General features: G+C 36.2%; 1 protein-coding gene across 4 annotated transcripts in view; it reads left to right on the forward strand.

Moving 5' to 3' along the window:
* The window catches only part of LOC131502264 (small ubiquitin-related modifier 2-like), a 165,616-nt gene extending 139,941 nt beyond the window's left edge, over window positions 1-25,675 (forward strand). For all 4 annotated transcript variants that reach the window (XM_058712945.1, XM_058712942.1, XM_058712946.1 and 1 more), the window contains one exon: window positions 23,318-25,675. In XM_058712945.1, the coding sequence (XP_058568928.1) occupies window positions 23,454-23,741 (288 nt within the window). In that variant the 5' untranslated portion in view covers window positions 23,318-23,453 and the 3' untranslated portion in view covers window positions 23,742-25,675. The remainder of the gene's footprint in view (window positions 1-23,317) is intronic.
* The last annotated feature ends 754 nt before the right edge of the window (window positions 25,676-26,429 follow it).

A 26,429-nucleotide genomic window follows, 5' to 3' on the forward strand; every position in this document is an offset into this window, starting at 1 on the left:
TTACAGCCTGACGTAATACACTGCCAGACTGGAATGCATCTCAAATTCTACACAGCCTTCACCATTTACATGGCACAGATGACTCTGAAACTCAAAGATAGAATAAGAGCATGTATGAGACATGTCTAATGTCCTTAACTGAGTGCCTCAAGTTTGAATCCCTGCCTACAATGTTCTCGTTCCCTGAATCCACCCAACAACAAACACACACACAATTCTACTAAGGTTGGGTTACTTGACATTTCTGATACCAGATCCCAGTATACAGTGGGTCCTCTCAGTGTATAACCCTGCTCAGTATTTTGACTGCAAGGCAAAAAAAAAAAACCAAAAAACAAAAAACGCTGCAACTAAAGTTGACACAATTTTTAGTCACTGGGGTGCTTTCATTAGGGTCCTAAATTTATCCTCAGAGGTGTAACCTTACAAAACACATCAATTGCTCACATATGTTTCACAATGCTAAAACTGAATGAAGGAATGAATGAGTTATGACAGAAAATGTCAAAATGTGCATGCAATAGTTTCTTGTAGCTGCTATAACAAATTACCACAAACTTGGTGGCTTAAAACAACAGCAATTTTTCTGCCAGGGTTCTGTAGGCCAGAAGTCCAAAATAAAGGTGTCTAGGGCTATTTTCTCCAAAGTCTCAAGGGGAGAATTCTCCCTTGTTTCTTAAAGCTTCTGGTGGCACCAGGAATTACTTGGCTTGTGGCTGCCTAACTTCAGTCTCTGCTTCCATTTTCACAAGGCCTTCTCCTCTTATGTCTCTCATAAGGACATCATTGGATTTAAGACCCATATAGGTAATCCAGGATGATCTCTTCTCAAGACCGTCAACTTAATTATGTTTGTAAAGACCTCCTTTTTTCTAAATAAGGTAACATTCACAGGATACAAGTATTAAAGTATGAATACATCTTTGGGGGGCTACCACTGAACTCACTACAATGCATATAGAAATTAATCTAATGAGAAAGTCAAACCTGAGCAATATGTGGGAATCAGATTTTCTTGTCATATAGAAAGTGGAGAGAAAGGGAGAATGAGAGAAATAAAGAGAGAAAGAAAGAAAGAAAAAGGGAGAGAGGGAGGGAGGGAGAGAGAAGAAGGGAGGGAGGAGGGAGGAGGAGCTATTCTTCTCTGGTCATAGCAGTCTCTAGGTCTGTCATAAGGCCAGGTAGGTTTGTACAAGTTGAATGTCCAAGGACTCTTGGCCACTTTGGAATAATATAAGGAGCAGAGAACAAAGAATGAGTCCCCCGGGGTTCAGAGAAAGGCAATCCAGACACTCAAGCACTGACATAGCCAACTTTTCGTGGCAATCAGAAATTACTAATTCTTCCTCGGTGGCAGTTGGAAAATAATCCCCCCTTTAGTATAGATCGTATGCAGAAAAGCCTGACCTTTACCACTTCCAAATATCTAGGCCAGTGTATATGAAAATTGTTGTGAGAGATTCCCTTAAGAGAAACACCCATAGTGCCCTGTGTAATAGGGACCAAGGGAGATAAGATCTTGTATGTCTCAATGAGGAAAGTGAATTCCACATGAAATGCTGAAACTTACACTTTGACAATGGATAATGATGCTCAGAGATTATGGTAAATTTTTAAAAAATTTTTTTAATGTTTATTTTTGACAGAGAGAGAGAGACAGAGTGCAAGTGGGGGAGGGGCAGAGAGAGAAGGAGACATAGAATCCAAAGCAGGCTCCAGGCTCTAAGCTGTCAGCACAGAGCCCGACATGGGTCTCGAACTCACAAACCGTGAGATCATGACCTGAGCTGAAGTCGGATGCTTAACCCACTGAGCCACCCAGGCGCCCCTATGGTAAAATTTTTTTTTAATAAAATTAAGTAGAGTTGATGAAAACTATAAATTTTTCATCAGAGTATTCAAGTAAAAGCATTTTCTGTCATGTATGGTTTTTCTGGCTAGACAGACAGAATTGAGTTTTTGTGGTGAAGTCCAGGAAACGGCCCTTAACTGTGCTAAGGGCTAATTCATGAGATGTGTTTCAAAATATTAATTCTCCCATCCAAGTACCAACCAGGCCCAACCCTGCTTAGCTTCTGAGATCAGATGAGATCGGGCGCGTTCAGGGTAGTATGGCCATAGACATTTGGATGTAAATTTTTAAAAATACAAAATAAATTTAAAAATAAATAAGTAAATAAATTTCAGAACTAAAAAAAATATTAATTCTCTTCAAAAGTTAGAAAATACAAATCAGTATCCCAGCTATACTTGCAGAATTGATGTCAAGGTTGTAAAAAAGCAGACCTGAATCACCTGCCAACTATAGGTTCTGTGTGTATACAAATTTCCCATGTGAACAGAAAGATTCACCTTCCATAGATAAAGAAAAAGGGAATGGGGGTGTAACATATGGGATTACTTTATTTTCTAATGACATTGTTTCTTTCTTCTAGAAATTAGATCATTCATGTTATTCTGCAATTTGCTATTTTCATACAACTTGACATCATTGTATGTAATTTCTTCAGGTTCCACCTCATTATTTTATTTATTTTTTTAAAGTAGTACACATTGGGGCGCCTGGGTGGCGCAGTCGGTTAAGCGTCCGACTTCAGCCAGGTCACGATCTCGCGGTCCGTGAGTTCGAGCCCCGCGTCAGGCTCTGGGCTGATGGCTCGGAGCCTGGAGCCTGTTTCCGATTCTGTGTCTCCCTCTCTCTCTGCCCCTCCCCCGTTCATGCTCTGTCTCTCTCTGTCCCAAAAATAAATTAAAAATGTTGAAAAAAAAATTTAAAAAAAATAAAATAAAATAAAGTAGTACACATAATAATTTCACCACTTTATTTTTTAAAATATAATTTATTGTCAAATTGGTTTCCATACAACACCCAGTGCTCATCCCAAGTGCCCTCCTCAGTGCCCATCACCCACTTTCCCCTCTCCCACCTCATTATTTTAAACAGCTGCATTACTATTCCATTATTTGTACATATGTATCATGCCACATAATAATTCATTACCTCTTTTAAAAATTTTAATAACTTCTCTCTCTCCTCTGAGCTTGTATATAACTACAGATAAGTGCTACCTGCTTATAGGAGCCAGCACTGTGGTGTGAGATGGAAAGAGAAAAATACTCAAAGCAATCAAGCAGCTAGTGACATTAAGTGCATATTTAACAGCCTCCAGATCCGTGGAAAATTCCATCCTTACCTAAAGACACATTCATGTGTGCATGGGGTGGGAAGGGGAGATCATGATGTAAGAAAATGAGATATGCCATATTCACCTCAATTTATCTGGTTATAAAAATGGTAACTGAATTTTTTTTTTAATTTCTTAATGTTTCTTTTTGAAAGAGAGAAACACAGAGCGCGAACAGGGGAGGGAAAGAGAGAGAGGGAGACACAGAATCGGAAGCAGGCTCCAGGCTCTGAGCTGTCAGCACAGAGCCTGATGTGGGGCTCGAACCCATGAACTGTGAAATCATAACCTGAGCCTAAGTCGGAGGCTTAACTGACTAAGCCACCCAGGCACCCCAAGGTAACTGAAAAATTTTAAAAGATGATAAAAATTATAGGTAAGACAAATACTCAGACATTTTGTGTTAACACTTAGGTTTATATACTTAAAATTTTTACTGTCTTCATACATACATATTTGAATGAACTATTTGCAAAGGCTTTCCCTTTTAAACTCAAAAATGGATTTTTCTCATTTTCCCTTTTAAACTCAAAAATGGATTTTTTACATTGACATCCATTTAAATGGCAGAATAAGAACTGCAGGTGCCTTTTCCTTCCCAGAAATACCTAATAACCTGGCAAAAACTGTCAAAATCAACCTTTTTAAAACTCTATAAGATAGTCAAATATTAAACAGCAAACAAACATTTAACTAGAAGAAAGGCCACTGAAACACAGCACTCAAGGAAATCTCTGTCAAACCACTAGCTTAGTTTAGAACTAAAGTAACAAGAGTCTTCAGAGACAATACAAGGCAAAGTACAGTCTTTATAGAAAATCACTCAGAAGAAACACTAATAGTGAACAAATAAAACCCACAAGAAGCAACAACAATCTTGAGGAGGATGAAGCATCTGAATTCCAAAGTTAACACATCATAATACTTAAAATTACTAGTTTTCAACAAAAAAAAATTATGAGATGTACAATGAAACAAGAAGTATAGCCCAATCACAGGAGAAAAAAAAATAAATTAGTTAACAGAAATTTTCTGTGCAGAGGTACAGACATTGGACTCACTAGAGCTAAGACTTACTATAAAAATCAGCTGTCTTTGGGGCGCCTGGGTGGCGCAGTCGGTTAAGCGTCCGACTTCAGCCAGGTCACGATCTCGCGGTCCGTGAGTTCGAGCCCCGCGTCGGGCTCTGGGCTGATGGCTCGGAGCCTGGAGCCTGTTTCCGATTCTGTGTCTCCCTCTCTCTCTGCCCCTCCCCCGCTCATGCTCTGTCTCTCTCTGTCCCAAAAATAAATAATAAAAAAAAAAAATCAGCTGTCTTAAATATGCTCAAAGAGCTAAGGGAAAACATTGGCAAATGCATAAAGGAAACTAAGAGAATGAAGTCTTACAAAATAGAGAATATTAATAAAGAGATGGAAATTATAAAATGGAACAAAATAAAATTTCTGGAGCTCAAAGGTACAAAAAAAATGAAAAGTTCATGAGAGAGGTTCAACATCAGATTTGAGCAGGCAGAAGAAATATCAGCAAATTTGAATAGGTCAGTTGAGATTAAGTTTGAAGAGCAGAAAGAAATTAAAAGGATAAAAATGAACAGAACCTAAGAGATTTGCGTGACATCATCAAGTGGACCAACATATTTATAAATGGGGGCCTCAGAAGGGATAGAAATAAGAGCAGAAAGAGTATCTGAAAATATAAAGACTGAAAACTTCTCAACTTTGAAAAAAAGGCACAAATCTACACATCCAGGAAACTTCATATACCTCTAAGCAGGATACATTCAATGAGATCTACATAAAGACACATTCAGTCAACCTGTCAAAAGACAAATGCAAAAACATGAAAGCAGCAATAGAGAAGGAATGTTCACAGGGGATCCTCAATAAAATTAATAGCCGATTTATTTATTTTTTTTTTCAGAGAGAGCATGAGCAGGGGAGGGGCAGAGAGAGAGTCCCAAGAAGGCTCTGCACTGTCAGCAAGAATCCAATGCAGGGCTTGGATCTCACAAACCATGAGATCTTGACCTGAGCCAAAATCGAGATACGCTTAACCAACTGAGCCACCCAGGTACCACAGTAACCAATATTTCATCAGAAACCATGGAAGGCAAAAGGCAGTGGATAACATATTTTAAGTGCTGAAATTAAAAACAAAAAATTGTTTCCCAAGTACACTATAACCAGCAAAATTATCCTTTGAAAATTAAATACAAATTAGAACATTCCCAGATTAAAAACAAAAAAAAGCTGAGGAAGCTCCTTGCTAGTGCATCTTCTCTACAAGAAATGCTAAAGAGTCTTTCAGATAGAAATGAAAGGACAGCAGACATGAATTCAGTTCCATACAAAGAAATAAACACTAGAAAATGTAACAACATAAGCAAATATAAAAGCCAGTATTATTATATTTTTGGTTTATAACTCATCTATTTTTCCTATATGATTTAAAAAACAAATGCATTTAAAATTATAAACTATTAATGGGCACACAATATAGAAAAATGCAATTTCTGAAAATAACATAAAGAAGGAGTGACAGCAATGTGTAGAAGGAGATATTTTTTAATGCTTTTAAAGCAAAGTTGATATTCATTCAACTAGTTTGTTATTAGTTTAAAATGTCCACTGTAATCCCCAAAGTAACCACTAAAAAATAACTTAAAAATAAAGAAAATAAGTGAGAAAAGAATTAAAGTGATATACTATAATCAGTTAAACACAAATGAAGATAGAAATGAAGGAATTAAGGAATAAAATAAGTATGACATATAAAAAACAAATAGAACAATGTCAAAAGTAGTTCATTCATTATCAATAATGACTTTAAGCGTAAAAGGATTAAATTCTAAGTTAAAAGTCAGAAATTGGCACAATGAATAAATAACATGCTCCCACTGTGTACTGTTTATAAGACTTACTTTGTATCCAAAGATGCAAATAAGTTGAAAGTAAAAGAATGGAAGAAGATACTCCATGCAAATAGTAACCAAAAAAGAGCTGAGACGGCTATATTAATATCAGACAAAAGGGAATTTAAGTCAGTATTATTACAAGAGACAAAGAAGGACATTATATATGGATAAAAAGTTCAATCCATCAAGGATATATAATGATTATAAACATATACAGGCAAACTTCATTTTATCGCACTTTATTGTGCTTTGCAGATTGGCACCTTTTTTTACAAATTGAAGGTTTGTGGCAACTGCATTGAGCAAGTCTGTTGGCACCATTTTTCTAACAACATTTTCTCACTTTCTGTCTGTAAATCATATTTTGGTTATTCTCATAATATTTCAAATTTTTAATTATTATATTTGTTATGGTGATCTATGACCAGTGACCTTTGAGGTTACTCTTGTAATTGTTTTGGGGCACCACAAACTGCAACCATATAAGACAGTGAACTTAATCACCAACTGTTGTGTATGTTCTGACTGCTCCACTGACTGTTCCTTCATCTCTCTCTTTTCCCTTGGGCCTCCCTATTCCTTGAGACACAAAAATATTGAAATTAGGCCACTTAATAACCCTACAAGGGCCTCTAAGTGTTCAAGTGAAAGGAAGAGTCACATGTCTCTCACTTTAAATCAAAAGCTAAAAATTATTAAGCTTAGTGAGGAAGGCATGACAAAAGCTGAGATAGGCCGAAACCTGGGCCTCTTGCACCAAAGAAGTGCATTTGTGAATGCAAAGGAAAAGTTCTTTAAGGAAATTAAAAGTGCTATTCCAGTGAATACATGAGTGATAAGAAAGCAAAACACCCTTATTGCTGATATGGAGAAGGTTTTAGTCGTCTAGATAGACAAACCAGCTACAAAACTCTCTTAAGTCAAAGCCTAATCTAGAGCAGAGCCCTATGTCTCTTCAATTCTGTGAAGGCTGAGAGAGGTGAGGAACCTGCTGAAGAAGAGTTAGAAGCTATCAGAGAGAGGTTGGTTCATGAGGTTTAAAGACAGAAACCATCTCTAGAAGATGTAAAAGTGCAAGGTGAAACAAGTGCTGATGTAGAAGCTGAAGCAAGTTGTCCAGAAGATCTAACTAAGATAATTAATGAAGGTGGCTACATTAAACAACAGATTTTCTTTCTTTTAATTTTTTTAACATTTATTTATTATTGAGAGAAAGAGAGCATGAGCATAGAAGGGGCAGAGAGAGGGAGAGACACAGAATCCGAAGCAGGCTCCAGGTTCCGAGCTGTCAGCACAGAGCCTGCCATGGGGCTCGAACCCACGCACCGCAAGATCATGACCTGAGCCGAGTTGGATGCTCAACCAACTGAGCCACCCAGGCGCCCCTAAACAACAGATTTTCAATGTAAATGAGATGATCTTCTTTTGGAAGAAGATGCCATCTAGGACTTTCATAGCTAGAGGGGAAAAGTCAATGCCTGGCTTCAAAGCTTCAAAGGGCAGGGTCACACTCTTGTTAGGGGCCAGTGCAGCTGGTGACTTCAAGTTGAAGCCAATGCTCATTTACCATTCCAAAAATCCTGGGATCCTTAAGAATCATGCTAAATATACTGTGCTTGTGCTGTATAAATGGAATAACAAAGCCTGGATGACATTTCATCTATTTACAACATGATTTACTGAATATTTAAAGCTCACTGTTGGGACCTAATGCTCAGAGAAAAAAAAGTGTTGTGTTGGTTTTTTTTCATAATATTACTGCTCATTGACAATGCATCTGGTCATCCCAGAGCCTTGATGGAGATGTAAAAGATTAATGTTGTTTTCGTGCCTGCTAATACAATATCCATTCCATAGCCCATGGATAATTTTGTCTAGTCTTTGCTTAAACACTTAGCAGTGGCAGTTAGCTCACAGTGTAAAACTGTCATTTCCATTTCTAGAGAAGCCCTAACAGTGCCTTGTGTTGAATACATGTACACTCTAAATTCCTACTCCTAATTCATATTTCTGCTTTTGTGGTCACACAATATAAAGAAATACTGCCAGATATTAAAAAGATACTTCTGATTTTTGGGAAAATTTGCATTGTTTAACTTCTACCATATTGGAGCCTTCTGAAGAGTGGCACCTGCAAGGATGATGACATCCCCCCACAGGCAGGAGCTACCCAGGTTTAGGAGGGCCCTGCTTTGGTCCAATCTCACCACTCCATCCCCAATTACACATAGTTTTTTTAAAAAGCCCCACTAAGTACATGTAATCACTGAGCAATATTCCCCACTCCCACTTCCAAATATAGTTCCTCTGCTCCAGACCACAGTTTTATCATTGACTGTCACTCATCTTTCCTATGTTTCATCTGTCACCAAGCAGTTGGAAGTCCCTGTGCTAAACCCATCAGAGGCCTAATGTTTACAGTTTCATGATTAGTTTACCATGTCTGCAAGCCCTTATTACAGGTGCACAGTTGGAATAACCCAGCCACTACCCATGTGACCCACTAGTGACCTCTAAATCTGGCACCACCCCAAATACCATTCAATTGTCCAATACCAACTCACCATAACATGGAATTAAGACATGAGGTTTAAAAAAAGTTGCCACCCCACTCTAAAATAAAGTTGCTGCTACAAGCTCATGTTAGTGGGCATGAGAATACTTTATCCAAGTTACTAAGCCTACCAGCCATATACATAGATGAGAGAATGTTCCAGAAAAACTAAGGTACAGAGGAAGTGTCATGCAGATAAAAGTCACTGGGTAGCTGACTTCCCAGAGATTCAGAAAAACTTCTCTAGAGGAGTTATCAAAGTCACCCCTACACCAATCAACCTGGAGTGGACACCAACTCACTTTGACCTCACTGAATGGTAGAAAATGTCTGTGATTATCTCTGTTGCAGCATTATTAAGATGTCATATGCCATTTTTCTGTTTGCATAACTGCTCCCAGAATAAAGGAACAGTCAGTGAAATCAGAAGTGGCTCTACGTAGAGAGAAATAATGTTCGCATCCAATCAACCCTTCACTCTTACCACTCTTCTCCCATCATTATTATTATTATTATTATTATTATTATTATTATTTAAATAAAACCTTTCCAACCAACGGAATGGGAAAAGATATTTGCAAATGACATATCGGACAAAGGGCTAGTATCCAAAATCTATAAAGAGCTCACCAAACTCCAAACCCGAAAAACAAATAACCCAGTGAAGAAATGGGCAGAAAACATGAATAGACACTTCTCTAAAGAAGACATCCGGATGGCCAACAGGCACATGAAAAGATGCTCAACGTCGCTCCTCATCAGGGAAATACAAATCAAAACCACACTCAGATATCACCTCATGCCAGTCAGAGTGGCCAAAATGAACAAATCAGGAGACTATAGATGCTGGAGAGGATGTGGAGAAACGGGAACCCTCTTGCACTGTTGGTGGGAATGCAAATTGGTGCAGCCGCTCTGGAAAGCAGTGTGGAGGTTCCTCAGAAAATTAAAAATAGACCTACCCTATGACCCAGCAATAGCACTGCTAGGAATTTACCCAAGGGATACAGGAGTACTGATGCATAGGGGCACTTGTACCCCAATGTTTATAGCAGCACTCTCAACAATAGCCAAATTATGGAAAGAGCCTAAATGTCCATCAACTGATGAATGGATCAAGAAATTGTGGTTTATATACACAATGGAATACTACGTGGCAATGAGAAAGAATGAAATATAGCCTTTTGTAGCAACGTGGATGGAACTGGAGAGTGTGATGCTAAGTGAAATAAGCCATACAGAGAAAGACAGATAACCATATGGTTTCACTCTTATGTGGATCCTGAGAAACCTAACAGAAACCCATGGGGGAGGGGAAGGAAAAAAAAAAAAGAGGTTAGAGTGGGAGAGAACCAAAGCATAAGAGACTGTTAAAAACTGAGAACAAACTGAGGGTTGATGGGGGGTGGGAGGGAGGGGAGGGTGGGTGATGGGTATTGAGGAGGGCACCTTTTGGGATGAGCACTGGGTGTTGTATGGAAACCAATTTGACAATAAATTTCATATATTGGGAAAAAATAAATAAAATAAAATAAACATTAAAGAAAAAAGAGTAAATAAAAATAAATAAATAAATAAAGCCTTTCAACAACACACTTTCAATTATGCACCCTTTCCTGCCTTCTTGGACTGGGAAATACTTTTCAGTTGATAGTATTACTTCACCAACCCAGTCCCTACAACTATTACACTCATGCACTTGGTCAGTTAGCATTCATGTTCTACCGTCTATCCCAATCCTCATTCCTAGAATTGACAGTCACTCATTCTCCTCTAGCCCTATATGTTACTAGGCAGTTGGAATCCACAGCTCTCAGCCAGTTAGGGTCTCAAAGTTGGCTACCTTATTTTTGTCTTATCCAGGCAGCAGCTCATCCAAAACAGCATAAACCTCAGAGTAGGACCTACACTTTCTCTTCACATTCCAGCTTTCCCAAAGCACCGAACATTCCCTTCTTCCCCACATTGCTGCATTCTTACATCCCAATATCAAATGCAGTTATAGAGAATTTAGGAGATCTTTTGGTAGTCAGTTTCTATATCATCATTTTTTGTTTCAGATACGGCTATATTATAGTCAGTAATAGTTATCATTGTTATTATCATTGTAGTTATTGCTATAGTTAGCTATAAAGTTATGGTTATAGTTACAGTTAAGCTACTTATGGTTATCTATAAGTAATTGCAGTTAATATAGTTATTTTTAGTTACTAAATAGTTGTGGGTCCTAGCTGTGAACAATTCTAGTTAATTCTAGCCAAACATAGTCACCATAGCTAACTATTCATTGTAAATAGTTATGGCAACCAATTAGCAATGGACACCATTCATGACTGCTACCTAGCCATGGCTATTAAACATGGCTACTAGCTACTTGTGGTAACTAGTTGTGACCACTGGAGATCGTTGGTGGTAGTTTTGGTTACAGGTAATGTTTGATATTACGTAATTATGGTTGGTTGTACTTATGGTTAATTGTATTCAGTTTTGAGTATAATTTTAATAGGTACGGTGGGTTATAAGTAGTTATGGTGTTCAAATTATAGTTATTTGATATAGAATGTAATAAATTCACAGATGTATCTTCAGATCTTCCAAAGCTTTCATAATGCATGCCCACTGGGCAACACTATTTTATTCAATCACAATCACTTGACTTTGTTACTTACACAGAATATAAAGTGTAATGTCTTTCAACATAACATCTTTCAACATAGATGGTAGTGTAGCTACCATCTATCCTGTTACATCATTATATTACAATATCATTGACTATATTTCTTATGTTGTGCCTTTTACTCCTGTGACTTATTCATTCCATAACTGGAAGACTGTATCTCCCTGTCTCCTTCATCCCTTTTTCCCAACCTCCCACCCTAAGATGTAATTCTTTAACACAAAGCCATGTTTGTAAATTCCTGGAAGATTTCTTACCTTCTGCATCCCATTTGTTATTCTCAGACTTCAGAGGCACATGACAAGCAAAATACCAACCACTTGTGCAATTCTTAGAGGGAGGTAAACCATAAGAGACTCTTGGATACTGAGAACAAACTGAGGGTTAATGGGGGATGGGGGAGAGGGGAAAGTGGGTGATGGGCATTGAGGAGGACACTTGTTGGGATGAGCACTGGGTGTTGTATGGCAACCAATTTGACAAATTATATTATTTTTAAAAAAGAATAATGAAATTTAAGATGACTTGTTTTGATACACATATGTGCATAGACACATATGCATATATGTACACATTCAATCTAGGTTATCCCAAAACAATGTCATACTTGATTGTATTCTGATATACCTTTATTTATTATTTATTTATTTATTTATTTATTATGCTAAATGAATAAAATCAAGAAAGTTTATTATTGACAACCATTAACTTTCTCCCTGCATGTGTCTGCAGGGCTCTGATGCTTGAATTATAATTAAAAAATCATCCATCTTTGCATGGGCACCCATGAAGTATCATAGAAAAAAAGGCAAATTGAAAAATAATAAGCAAAATATGCTCCAATATATATATGTATATGTAAAACAAAAGTTTTCCATCATATCCTGGGAGTGATAAACATGTTTTTCATATTACTAAAAAAAAGTCATTGTAGACTTAATAAGATAGACAAAATTAGATATAGGTATCTAGTCATACAGCAGTAGTAGTAGTAATAAAAAGGAAATTTTGCTGAATGGTTATTTTCTTTCCAGATATTGTACTTTGGAATTTCATGTGAATTTTCATATTTGAAACTCACAACAAAAACATCAAGGAGATACCTAATAATTCTACAGCTCATATTTTTATGAGAATTAAGTGAGAAAGCATGTAGAAAATACATTAGAAACCAAAAAGCCACAGAAATGCAAAAGCAATCATAGTATCACAACCATAAATTCCATAACTACTAAATTCCATTTGAATAGGTTGAATTCCTACTTGAAACCTACTTATCTAACTGCCAAGAAGTAAGTAATTGTGAATTTTTAATATGAGTTAAAATTCCCTTTTTCCCATACCCAAAGGTTTCTAGATGTTAGTTCTTCAGGAAGAACCCATGGTAAAGCTGGATTAGAAGGACACAATGTTCTTCCAAAATCATGCTTCTTGGGGCTCAGTTCTCTGAATAAAATGAACTCTTAGAAGAGAGTAGAGTATTACTTAGAAAGGCACAGTCTGAAAGTGAGGGTGCTATTTTATCTTTTTGGTATTATGATTTAAAGCATTTAACAATGAAATTATGGGGCACAATGTTTATTTAAAACTATTTCAGAAAATCTGTAAGTGTAATCATCCAAGTAGAATAGTCTGAAAATGATGAGAAGGCTATTGAAGTAAGGTATTATAGCAAAAAGTAAATGCACAAAAATCAATAGATCCCCTGTCCACAAACAAAAATCAGCCAGCACACACAGTGAAAATATAAATATAATAAAAACAGGAACAAAATTACAATTTCTAGGCATAACCTCATTGTATCCTTTCCAGACATCTAAGAAGAGGCAGCATTCCCTAAAGAAAAATAATCTGGACTGCATAACATATTAGATACCTATATCAAGGGATGAGCAAGATCTTATCAAACAGCATACAGCATATAGACTTATCACTTATTTTGTTTATTCTCATAGTCCTTTATCATATAATATTATTATACATTTTGCAACACAGGATTGTTTTCTGTTTGAATGAGGCAATAATTCACTATCAGAACTCTAACTGCAATTAGAAGGGTAGAATGGACAATTCAAGCTATCTACTGCATTTATTTTAAAATTTATGTACTTCTACTCAAAAGTGCAATTAGTCTATTATTCTTAGTTATCTTTACCAGGTTTTTGTTAAAGTTTTGCTGTCTTCATAAAATTAATTTAATATCTTTGTGTGGGCCTGGATTTATTTGTATAGCATAAGAGATACCTATTCTTTGAAGATGTTTGGGAGATACTTAATCTTTCTAATTTCTTTCTATACTTAATATTTTTATAATAATAACAATTGTTTCATAACTGTGAGAGGAATAGGATAGGCCATGGTAACAAACAGCCCAAACATCTCAACATAATCAAATGGCTCCATAGGGCAGTTCTCCTCCAAGTGGTAACTCTTCAGTTTCTTTGAGTTGTGGCACTGCTATCTCAACCTAAGACCTCTCTTTTGCCACAAAAAGGGAGGAAAGTACACAAAGCAATTAAATGTTCCTGCCTAGAAGAGAATGTCACTTGTCCTCATAGCCCATTGGCCAGCATTAGTCCTCATTACTAGCCTCACTCCTACCTCACAAATAATCCAACAAGTCTATCTAATTAGTAGAATCTAATTCACTGTCAGAGCTCTAATTGCAGTTAGAAGGGTAGAATGGACAATCTACAATATCTACTACATTTATTTTGAAATTTATTTATGGCCCTATTTACATTCAAAAAGATGATAAATATGATCTTCTGTATGCCCAAGAGGTAGAGGAGAAATTGATATTGGTAAGCACTAATAATCTGCATCACACTCTACCAAATATTTGCTTCATTCTTATTTCCACGGGGAAAACATACTTACCTCCTCTCCAAGGAAGACACTACAAATCCCATTCAGGCATATTTTGAAAGCCCAGAATCTACAGATGATTTGCAGTATTCCTTCCATCAGGTCAAGCTGTGGCTCCCCTTACTCCTGAGACCTATGAATTAAAAGGTCAAGTCTTCTGCCCTCTACCTGACCCTAATATACAACTGTGGAACAAGGAGAGGATAACCATTCTAAATACTCTCCTTGGCAGAGACAAGTAATGGGAGACAAAAAGAAGTCACACATATATAGCAGGTATTGTGAATATCTCTTACCCAGGAGAATGGGGGTGTTCCTTCATTAGGCCATGATTCTTTTCTCTGTATCAGTTTTTGTGTTAATTGTTCTCTGTGGCTGCATGATTCATCCTCACCTTCCTTTTCTATTCCTCCTTTATATCTGAAGTGAGCATTATGGAAGATGTCTTCCTTGCGGGGTATGCATCTTCTTCAGCCGCCTTCTTGTCTGTAGAATTTTGGTAGCCTAATGATTGTTTTAATTCATAAGGCCTAAATTGAGTTTGATGGCCTAGACTGTTTTAATGCTGGAGGTCCAAGGATTGGTTTAAGTCTTTTTCACAGGCTTTCTTCTTTCAGGATTATTATTTGTTTAACAGTTCAATTGTCTCAAAACTTTAGCTTTCGTTTCAGTCAGCAACGTGTACCAGTAACTACACCCATACTTCTTTTGCAGGCATAGTTCTCCAATTTACTATAGCTTATGTTTTTCTTTCTTGCCCCCATATCTCCATGTTTCTTTAATGTGGATTAACTTGAGGTTGTCAGTCTTCTGTGAAAAGACCACCTCGTTAAGATAATGTTTACCCTAAGTATTTTATTTATTTGAAAAGTTTTATAGGGTGTCACACTATTAGTCTAATTTTCCCCCAGTACATTTTAATAATTTGAAACCGCTTAATGGGTATTGCCCATCACAAGCTTTCTCAATCTTTTTTTCTTTACAGTTTGACATTGAAACCCAGTTGAGTTTTCCAACCATAAAATATCTGAAATTCATACACTTTCTATTCCCCTTTATTTCTGTTTGCAAATCACCTAATTCTTTACTGAGTTCACCTCTTACCTGTACTATTCTTGCCAATTATACTAATCTAGGCTCACCAGGGAAACAAAGCCAATAGGGCATTTATAGATATATATAAAAGGAGACTTATTATAGGACTTGTCTCATGCTGTTATGAAGGCCAAGAAGTCCCTCAGTCTGCCATCTGCAAGCAGGAATAACAGGAAAATCAGTGGTGTAATTCAGTCTGCGTCTGAAGGCCTAAGAATCGGGGGCTGATGGTGCAATTCCCAGTCTGAATCTGAAAGCCCAAGAACGAGGTGGGCTGATATACATGGACAGGAGAAAAGGCTGTCTCTCAGCCTAAGCAGAGAGAATGAATTACCCTTTCTTCACCTTTTCGTTCCATTCAGGCCCTCAACAGATTGATGGATTCCCACCCACATTGGTGAGGGCAATATTTACTCAGTGTACTGATTCAAATGCTGATCTCTTCTGGAGACTTCCTCACAGACACACCCAGAAAAAATGTTTTACCAGCTAAGTGGGCATCCCTTAGCCCAGTCCAGTTGATACATAAAATGAGCCATCATACCAGTCAAACCAGCAGCAATCAACAAATACTATCACTACTATAAACAGTACTTACATTTTTTTCTAGCCTCTTCCCCTATAATATTTCCCTACTAGCATTGTTTTCCAAACGCTTCCCTTATACCTTCAAACTCCTCAATCATATGTGCTAAGTCTATTATAAGTTATAATTTCACCAAATTTTCACCACTGAAAACTCCTACCACAAAACCACTTAGCCGATGTCACACTTCAGGTTTTCATTATATCAATACTGCACTTTTAATACCAGCTTCTTTATTAATCAGGTGGGTTAAGCTAGGCTATAGTAACAAACAGTTCTACAATCTCAGTAGTTTAACACAACAAAAGCATGCTTCTGACTTGCAGAAATTACATCACTGTGAATTTAGGCAACTCTCCAGAATATCTTCCCTCTATATGGTGACTGAATAATCAAGCTACTTTAAACTTGAAGCTCTAGCATCTCAACACAATGTCTCCTCAAGTTGCTGCAACTAGAGAAGAGAGGTGGCAAGAGAGTTGCACATTAGCAATTAAATATTTATTTTTTTAAGTTTTTTATTTTAATTCCAGTTAGTCAACATATGCAGTGTTATATTAGTTTCAGGTGTACAACATTGTGATTCAACAACTCCATACTTCACCCTGTGCTCATTATGACAAGCGTCTTCCTTAATTCCCATCACCTATTTAACCCATCTCCCCATCCCCTCCCCTCTGATAACCATCAGTCCATTCTCTATATTGAACAGTATGTTTCTTGATTTCTCTCTCTCTCTTTCCCTTTGTTCATTTGTTTTGTTTCTCAAGTTCTACATACGTGTGAAATCACATGGTATTTGTCTTTCTTTGACTGACTTATTTCACTTAGCATTACAATCTCTAGCTCCATCTATGTTGTTGTGATGGCAAGATTTCCTTCTTTTTTATGGCTGAATAATATTCCTGTGTGTGTGTGTGTGTGTGTGTGTGTGTGTGTGTATTCCACCTCTTCTTTATCCATGTGTCAATTGATTGACACTTGTTCACCTTCCATAATTTGGCTATTGTAGATAATGCTGTTATAAACATAGTGCATGTATCACTATGAATTAGTGTTTTCATATTCTTTGGGTAAATACCCAGTAGTGTGATTGCTGGATCATAGGGTAGTTCTATTTAACTTTTTGAGGAAGCCCGGTACTGTTTTCCACAGTGGCTGTACCAGTTTGCAATCTGACCAATAGTACATGAGTGTTCCTTTTCTCCACCTCCTTGCCAATACCTGTTGTTTCTTGTTTTGTTGATTTTAGCCATTCTGACAGGTGTGAGGTAATATCTCAATGTAGTTTTGATTTGCATTTCCCTGATAGTAAGTGATGATGAACATCTTAGCAATTAAATATTTCTACCTGAAAACAAAAAATATAATTTCTGTTTATAGCCTGTTGTCTAGAACTAGTTAGATGGCCCTAAATACAAGAGGACTAGGAAATATACCCTCCTGAGGTGCATAAAATGGAGGAGAACCAGGTACTGTTGAACTTCAGTAATGTATATCTCAGATACTATTGGAAATAATACAGCTTATAGCAGCTGAAGTTCATAAGCCTTAAATTCAAGCCCTAGTTTTGATATTTGCTACCTAACAAATGGCTTAAACCCTGAGCTTTGGTTAAAGTACAGATAATACCTGTCTAGTTGGATAATCATTTATTTTAAATGGTATTATGCTTGTGCATTGCTTAACACAGTTCCTGGCACACAGGAAGCATTCAATTTATTATTCTATTTAATGCATGGTGCATACAGACATTGTGATCCACTAAACTGTGATCATGACCAGTAAAATCTGCTGCAGATAATTTCTGGGACATCATGGCAGCACCACTTGTAATATACACACTATAACAGTTCTCAGTCATTTACCAGTCTTTAGCAGACTGGGAAAATACTGACACTGTTATACCCCCCACAATAAATTAGAGTGAAGACCATGATGATAACAGTGTGTTGACAAGAAGAAAATTAATGTGACAGAGGCTATTTCATTTTGCTAAGATATCAAATTTTGTGGAACAATGGTCATTTACTATAATCAGGAGCTACTCCAAAATTACATGGTGAAATAGAAATTTGAAAAGGAAACACATCGCAGAAGCAAGTAAATGACCCTGAAAAGCCTCTCAAAAGAGCTGTTTGTAACATCCTTTTTATCTGGCTTCTGCAAATGCTATTACAACACCTCCTAAGTAATTTTATCCAACCTTTATCTGTCATCAATGAGGATTTTTGAATAAATAAAATTTCATAATTCATATTACTGGAATGATGTTTTGGCCCTTCTAAGGAAATAAGTATATATTACAAATAGAGATTTTTCTGTGAAATGACTCATAAGTTAAACATATTTTCTATGTTCATGGCACTAAATAATCAGAGTTTATACAATATGTTATTTTTTTTTTACTTTTAGGTACTAAGGTTATTAGAAGTTTTAAGTTTATAATAAATGATAATATCTTCTTCAATTGATATATTCATATTAAATAAAAGTTTTCAAATTTTTATATTTTTTTCAAACTATGATCAAATGTACTTCAAGAATTATAAAATTAGCATGTGTTCACTAAAAACACTGGAATAAAACAATACAAAACATATAATTTCACATATAGACACCTTTTCCTTCCTCACTTCCAAACTTCAGAAATCTACTATGTATTATTCCATACTTTTATCAATATTCTATGTGTGTGTATGTATTTTACTTGGCATATCATGAATATCTCTCCATGTCATTAATCTAGATGTAACTTATTCTTTCTCTGATAGCTGAAGAAAATGTTCTATTACAAATATACAACAATTGGTTCAAGCTTCCACCCATTGGTGGATATTACCTTCCAATATTTTGCCATTATAGACAATGCTTTGCTAAGCATTCTTATACTATCCAGCAATTCCACTTTTGGGTATTTATCTGAAGAAAACTAAAACATTAATTTAAAAAGATATGTGGAATCCTATGTTCATTGCAGCATTATTTACAATAGCCAAGATACAGAAGCAACCTAAGTGACAATCGGTGGATGAATGGCTAAAGAAGATGTGGTATGTATATACAATGGAATATGACTCAGTCATAAAAAAATGAAATATTACCATTTGCAGCAATATGGATGGACCTAGAGGATATTATGCTAAGTTAAATAAGTGAAAGAAAGACAAATACCATATGATTTTACTTATATGTGGAATCTAAAAGACAAAACAAATGAACCAACAAAACAGAAATAGACTCCTAGATACAGAGAACAATCTGGTGGTTGCCAAAGAGGAGGTGGTAGGAGTTGGACAAAATAGAGGAAGGGGATTAAACAGTATAAACTTCCAGTTATAAAACAAATAAGACATGGGGATGTAATTTACAGCATAGGGAATATAGCTAATAATACTGTGACAATTTTGTATGGTGACAGATGATAGCTAGATTTATTGTAACCATTTTGTAATGTACAGAGATGTTAAAACTCTATGTTGTCCACCTGAAGCTAACATAATATTGTATATTAACTACACTTCAATAAAAATATAAGCATTCTTATTCTTATATCCTATACCAATAAAACATACGCATCTCACAGTGACAGAGAGAAAGAGGAAATGAGACTTACATTTCTCTTGGTACTGAATCTGAAGTGAAAAATATCTGGAGTAATATATAACAAAATTATTTATAGATATCTTGGAAAGGGGCCTAGGAATGGGGTCACAGGGCAATTAAATATTATTTTACAGATTTATCCTGCTATTTGTTTATCTAAAACATATACTACCTACATACTCAGAAAAATAAATGAAATTAAAAATTTGAAGATATGCAGAAATTATTCCTTCTGCAACCAATTAACAAAGTAATGATATAGACAGTATGAGCATGGAAGTATACTAAATATACTGTGGAGGTTTTTTCCAATTATTTTCAAATAGTTTATTTAAAATGTATCAACAGTATATTAGTTCCTAGAACTGCCACAACAAAATATCACAAACTAGGTGGGTTGAACCAAGAGAAATTTATTCACAGTTATGAAGGCTAGAAGTGAAAAATCAAGGTGTCAGCAGGTCCATGCTCTCTCTGAGAGCTGTAGGGGAGGAATTCTTCCTTGCTTTTTCTAACGTCTGGTAGTTACTGGCAACTATTAGCATTCCTTGGCTTGTAAATATATCATTCCAATCTCTGCCTCTGTCTTCAAATGGCCTTCTCCCCTTTGTGTCTGTGTCTTCCCATGGCATTTCTCTCTTTCTGTCTGTATATCTCTCGTCTCCTTATAAGGACACCAGTCATACTGGATTAGGATCCTAAATCAGTATGATCTCAACTTGATTATATCACTAAGGGTCTATTTCTACATAAGGTCACATTCACAGGTAACAGGTATTAGGACTTCAACATATCTGTTAGGGGGATACAATTCAAGCCACAGCAATAGAATAGAAATGTGGAAGTTTATAGAACTAAATATTTTTTAATGTTTATTTTAGAGAAAGACAGAGAGCAAGCAGGGGAGGGACCCAGGGAGAGAGAGTCAGGGAGACACAGAATCCTAAGCAGGCTCCAGGCTTGGAGCTGTCAGCACAGAGCCCGATGTGGGGCTCAAACTCACACACCGTGAGATCATGATCTGAGCCAAAGTCAGATGCTTAACTGAGCCACCCAGGTGCCCCTAGAACTAAATATTAATACCAAATGTTTCTGGCTAATAGTATTACTAATTATATATATTTCATTCTTTGTAATTTTCAGCATCTTTTATAAAGCTGAAAATGGCCTCTGACATTTTGTTACACACACACACACACACACACACACACAGCCTTATCCTTAGGTGAAGATGGAATTTTCCATAGGGCTGATTTGGTTATACAGTGCTGCAAAAGTACTTGATATCAAGAGTTGTCTGACTGCTTGGAGTGCATTTCTCTTGTCTCTCTTCAGATCACAGTGTTATAATTAGAGTAAAAGGAACTGAAAATGATGTATCCCATTTCGTTAGACACACCACATCTTCTCCCACATGAACACATACACATACATCCTTATCTTTAGTTAATGGAATTTTCCATGGGTGAGCAGTGCAGCCTATACATCTTTTGTCTCCAGTTGCCTAACTGCCCTGCAGGGTCTTCCTTGTCATCTACCTATGTAGATGACTAGATCTGGTCAACAGCTGCTATTTATCAGTATTTCTATGCATTCTGAGAAGAGAGACCATGGAGGGGAGGGGAGAAAGAAAGAATGAGGAAGAGAGAAAGAAGATATTAAATTTTTTTCTTAATGGTTATGATACTGTATGAAGTATTTAGCTATATACATATACACATACATACAACGGAACACTAAAGTAGCCTAATACAATGATTGAAGTCAAAATCCTTGAAGTGATATGGAGTGATATCAAATTATATTAAAGGATCAAATTCAAAAATAGCATGGTTAAATTATTCCTTTTTGGGGGGAAATGGCACTAAAACCTGACGCCATAAAAACTGACCCCATCATGTCACAACTCTCTACTTATTTTTCATTTATGGTGAGAAACTGTCCCTGAATCCAAAAAGACTGCATTATAGACATGGTGGTTTAGTTGACTGGTGGTTCAGAGTCTGATTTCTTGCCAACTAGCAATGCAAGCTGCAGTTATAGCTGCAACACATTTGTAATTTCTACTTTTGAAACAGATTTAGAGGTAGTGTAAGAATTAGTGATTTGAAATGTAGCTCATGACACAATTTGTAGCATGGTTAGGGCTACCATCAAAGATTCTATCACAAAGATGGTAGACCAGGAGTGAGTAATGAGTGATAGGAAGAGCAGGCCCACCTGCTGTGAATATAGATAGACATGGGTTCTGATTTGGGCTTCCCCACTTTCCACCTGTGTGACCTTGGGCATGAGCCCAACAGTGTTCAGTTTCTTGCCCCATTGCAACATTGTGCTAGGTCTTTCTTTTTCTAATTTGCATATCCAAATAGGTAAAAATGAAATCCCTTTATTATTATTATTATTATTATTAACATTTGGATTTAGTTAATTGTCAAAGAGGTTGGGGAATTTGGGGGGGGGACGCAGAGGAGGGCTGTTTGGTTTTTATGTAACCATTGGTCATTTCTATTTTGTTTGTGGGAATGTCACTTCCACTCACATTTCTTTGGCCACAGTCTATGGCAGTGCCTAAATCTAAGGAAGTTGAGGACAGTCCAACCACATACATAGAGTGAGAATCAGAAATCGTAAGCAAACAATCATATTGACTACTTAGATAAATTTCCAGAAGTGAAATTTCTTGGTCAATGACAGGCATATTTGAAATTTCCCTAAATATAACTTCCAATGTTCAAAAGGGATGTAGCAATCAACTTTCAATAAAAATGTGCAAGAGTTGGGGCACCTGGGTGGCTCAGTCGGTTAAGCGGCCGACTTCGGCTCAGGTCATGATCTCGCGGTCCGTGGGTTTGAGCCCCGCGTCGGGCTCTGGGCTGACAGCTCAGAGCCTGGAGCCTGTTTCAGATTCTGTGTCTCCCTCTCTCTCTGCCCCTCCCCTGTTCATGCTCTGTCTCTCTCTGTCTCAAAAATAAATAAACGTTAAAAAAATTAAAAAAAAAATGTGCAAGAGTATCTATTTCCACCCATCCTTTCCAGCTCTGGATGTCATCAGGTTTTTTGTAAATATTTTTATTGAAATACAACATACATACAGTAAAGTATATGCATTTCAGTGTACAGCTTGATATTTTTGTTTACAAAATAAACACACCCATGGAACCAACACCAAGGGCAAGATATAAAACAGCATGTGCACCCCAGAGCTTCCTCCATGTCCCTCTCAGTCATTACTCCGCAATGTAAACCACTATTTTGACTTCTAAAACCATAGATGAGTTTTGCCTATTTTTGAACTTTTCATAAATAGAATCATACATGTATATCCTTTTGTATCTAAGTTATCTTGTTCAATATTATATTTGTGAAATGTATCCATGTTGTTTGTAATAGTACTTCATTCCTTTCCATTGCTGCTACAATTTTATTGGATGAATATATAACATCACTCGTTCACTCTATTGTTGATAAGCATTTAGGTTGTTTACTATTTTCATTATTTACTACAAATAATGTTGCCATGAACACTCTCATACTTTTATTTTGGGTCACATATATAGGCATTTCTGTTGTGTATATATACCTGACTGGAATTACTGGGTAATAGGATAAACCGTAATATTTATAGCCCATCAGTGTTCCAAAGTAATTCTATCAATTTATGTTCCCACCAGCAATGTAGGACAGGTTCTATTTTTTAAATTTTAGCACTCTTCAATGGATGTAGAGTATTCTCTGATTGTTATTTTAAGTTGCCTTTACTTGATAACAAAATTGAGTGTCTATTTATTGTCTTACTGACCATTTGGATATTGTGTTTTTGATGCAGCTGTTCCAGATTTGTCAGTAAAAATACTTGGGTTGCCTCTTCCTTCTGCCGCTCCCAGTACTGCTTGTGTGCTCATTGGGTGTGGACCTGATACCTTTTTTGTGAAGCCACAGCTGAGGAGACTCCAGCGCTCGCCATGGCTGACAAAAAGCCCAAGGAAGGTGTCAAGACTAAGAGCAATGACCATATTAATTTGAAGGTGGCAGGGCAGGATGATTCTGTGGTACAGTTTAAGATTAAGAGGCATACGCCACTTAGAAAACTAATGAAAGCCTATTGTGAACGACAGGGTCTGTCAATGAGGCAGATCAGGTTTCTATTTGATGGGCAGCCAATCAATGAAACAGACACACCTGCACAGTTGGAAATGGAGGATGAAGATACAATTGATGTGTTCCAGCAGCAGACAGGAGGTGTCTACTAATAATGGAACCTGCTACTTTACCCCAGAATTCTGTCCTTCCAGATCAAGAAGACATTCTCAATTAGAAAACCGCAGTTTGGTTCCACCACAGCCTGACTACTACGGTATAGTTTTCTCTAGTATTTCATTTTCCCCTTCCCTGTTCATTTACTGGACATAAAAGTAACTGTGTATGTGCACAAGCATATTGCATTTTTTTAACTAATTTGCCAATAGTATGTTTTTATTGACATCAAATGGAGATGGGAAGGGCAAATACCCCATTTCTGTGAAAATGCCCCTTTTCTCCACTAGTGGCGTGTTCATTCAGCTCTTTATATTCCAGTACGTTGTTTTGCTCTCACTGCTTAACAAAACAAAGAGCAACATAAAAACCCTTGCATACCTTGTTAGATTGGAGAATTTTAGTGTTTTTCATTTATCATTGAAAAACTAAGTTTATAATTTTTTGTACATAGCTGTTACATATAGGGCAATCTGTCTTTATGTAGGGATAAAACTGAATCCTAGATAGCTTTCCTTTCAAGTAAAATGTCTTGTTGTTTAAATAAACTCCGTGTTTAAAATGAAAAAAAAAAAACAATTGGGTTGCCCTTATCCTTATTGATTTGTAGTTCTGTATAATTCTGAATCTAAGTCCTTTCTCAGATACAGGTATTGAAAATATTTTCTCCCATTCTGTGACCTGCCTTTCACTCTCTTAATAACATCTTAATTTTAATAAAGTGGAATTTATTTTTTTTTGTTTAGGGTTAGTGCTTTTTGTGTCCTTGCTAAGGAATGCTTGAGTATATCAAGGTCATTAAGACATTATCCTATGTTATCTTCAATAACTTTCATTTGTTTCACCTTCCACTTTTAATCTATGATCCATTTGGAATTGAATTTTGCATATAGTTTGAAATCAATGCAAGGGATTATTTGGATTTATTGGCTAACCCAGGTAATCCAGAGCCACTTACCAAAAGGACCATTTTCTCCCCTGTTGCATTATAATGGATTATTTTTATCATAAATGACAGTATACGTATAGATCTCTTTTCAGACTCTACCATTGTTCAGTTTTTCTATATTTGCAAAAATCACACATTGGTTAAATTGTTATAGCTTTGTAAAGTAATTTGATTTCTGTAAATCATCAAATTTTGTTTTTCTACAAGATTTTAATTGCTGTTATTGCCATTTGCAATTCTATGTACATTTTAGAATCCACTTGTCAATTTCCATTTTAAAAAGCCTACTGGGATTATTAGTTTGTATTGGAAATTGAGTTATAGAAAATAAACATCTTTAAAATATAGAGTTTTCTAATTGGTGGCCAGTGTACAATTCTCTTTTTATTTAGGTCTATGTTAATTTCTCTCAATGTTTTTGTACTTTTCTTTGTAGAAGTATTGCAGTCTTCTGTTAATTTTATCCCTCAATATTTGATAATTTTTTAAAATAATGCCAATGGCATTATTTTTCATTTTATTTTCTGCTTGTCATTAATGTATAGAAATACAAATCATTTTTGTATATTATAATGGTTAATTTTATGTGTTAAGTTGACTAGATCAACGTGTGCTTAGATATTTCACTAAACATTATTTCTGGGTGTGTCTGTGAGGGTGTTTCTGGATGAAATTAGTATTTGAATAGGTGGACCAAAAAAGTAGTTTGCCCTCTATAGTGTGGATTGGCATCATCCTATCTGTGGAGGGGCTGAATAAAACAAAAAGGTAAAGGAAGAATTGAGCCCTTCCTACCTGATTGCTTGAGCCAGGATATCAATCTTTTCCTGCTGGCCTCGATCCTCATTCTCAGGCCTTCAGACTGACTGAATTACACCACTGGCTCTCCTGGATCTCCAGCCTGCAGATGGCAAATTGTGGAACTTCACAACCTCCCTAATTGTGTAAGCCAATTCGTCATAATAAATCCTTTCCTAAATATATCCTATTGGTTCTGTTTTTCTGGAGAACTCTGACCAATACATACAGTGACCTTATATCTGGCAAACTTGCTAAATTTATTTATTAATTCTAGTAAGTTTTTTTGTAAATACTTTTAGAATTTCCACACACACAGCCATGTCATCTATAAATAATGAAAGACTTATTTCTTCCTCTTCAATCTTTGTAAGATCCAGTTCTCTTTCTTTATTTTTTTAAGTTTATTTATTTATTTTGAGAGAGATGTAGACAGCATGAGCAGAGATGGAGAGAGAAGGAGAGAGAGAATCCCAAGCAGGTTCCACATTGTCAGCACAGAGCCTGATGCGGGGCTCCAACTCACAAAACCGTGAGATCATGATCTGAGCCAAAACTGAGAGTCTGACACTTAACTGAATTATTATGATTGAATTATTATTATTATAATGGCCTCATAAAACATGTAAGGAAATGTGTCATTCACTCTTTTTTTAATTTCTGGAGGAGTTTAAGTAACATTCATGTTATTTTTGCCTTAAATATTAGTGAGAATTTACTGCAAATCCATCTTGATCTGGTATTTTCTTTGTGGGAATATATTTAATTGTGGAACCAACCTCTTTAATATGTATAAGATTATTTGAATTTTATATATCTAATTGAAATCAGTTTTAGTAAGCTGCATTTTTTACATAACGTGTGCATTTTATGCAAAACATCAAATTTATTGTTCATAATATCTTCTTGTCTTTACAATATCTATAGATTCTATACC

This window comes from Neofelis nebulosa, chromosome X (assembly GCF_028018385.1).
Source record: "Neofelis nebulosa isolate mNeoNeb1 chromosome X, mNeoNeb1.pri, whole genome shotgun sequence".
Classification (NCBI taxonomy): domain Eukaryota; kingdom Metazoa; phylum Chordata; class Mammalia; order Carnivora; family Felidae; genus Neofelis; species Neofelis nebulosa.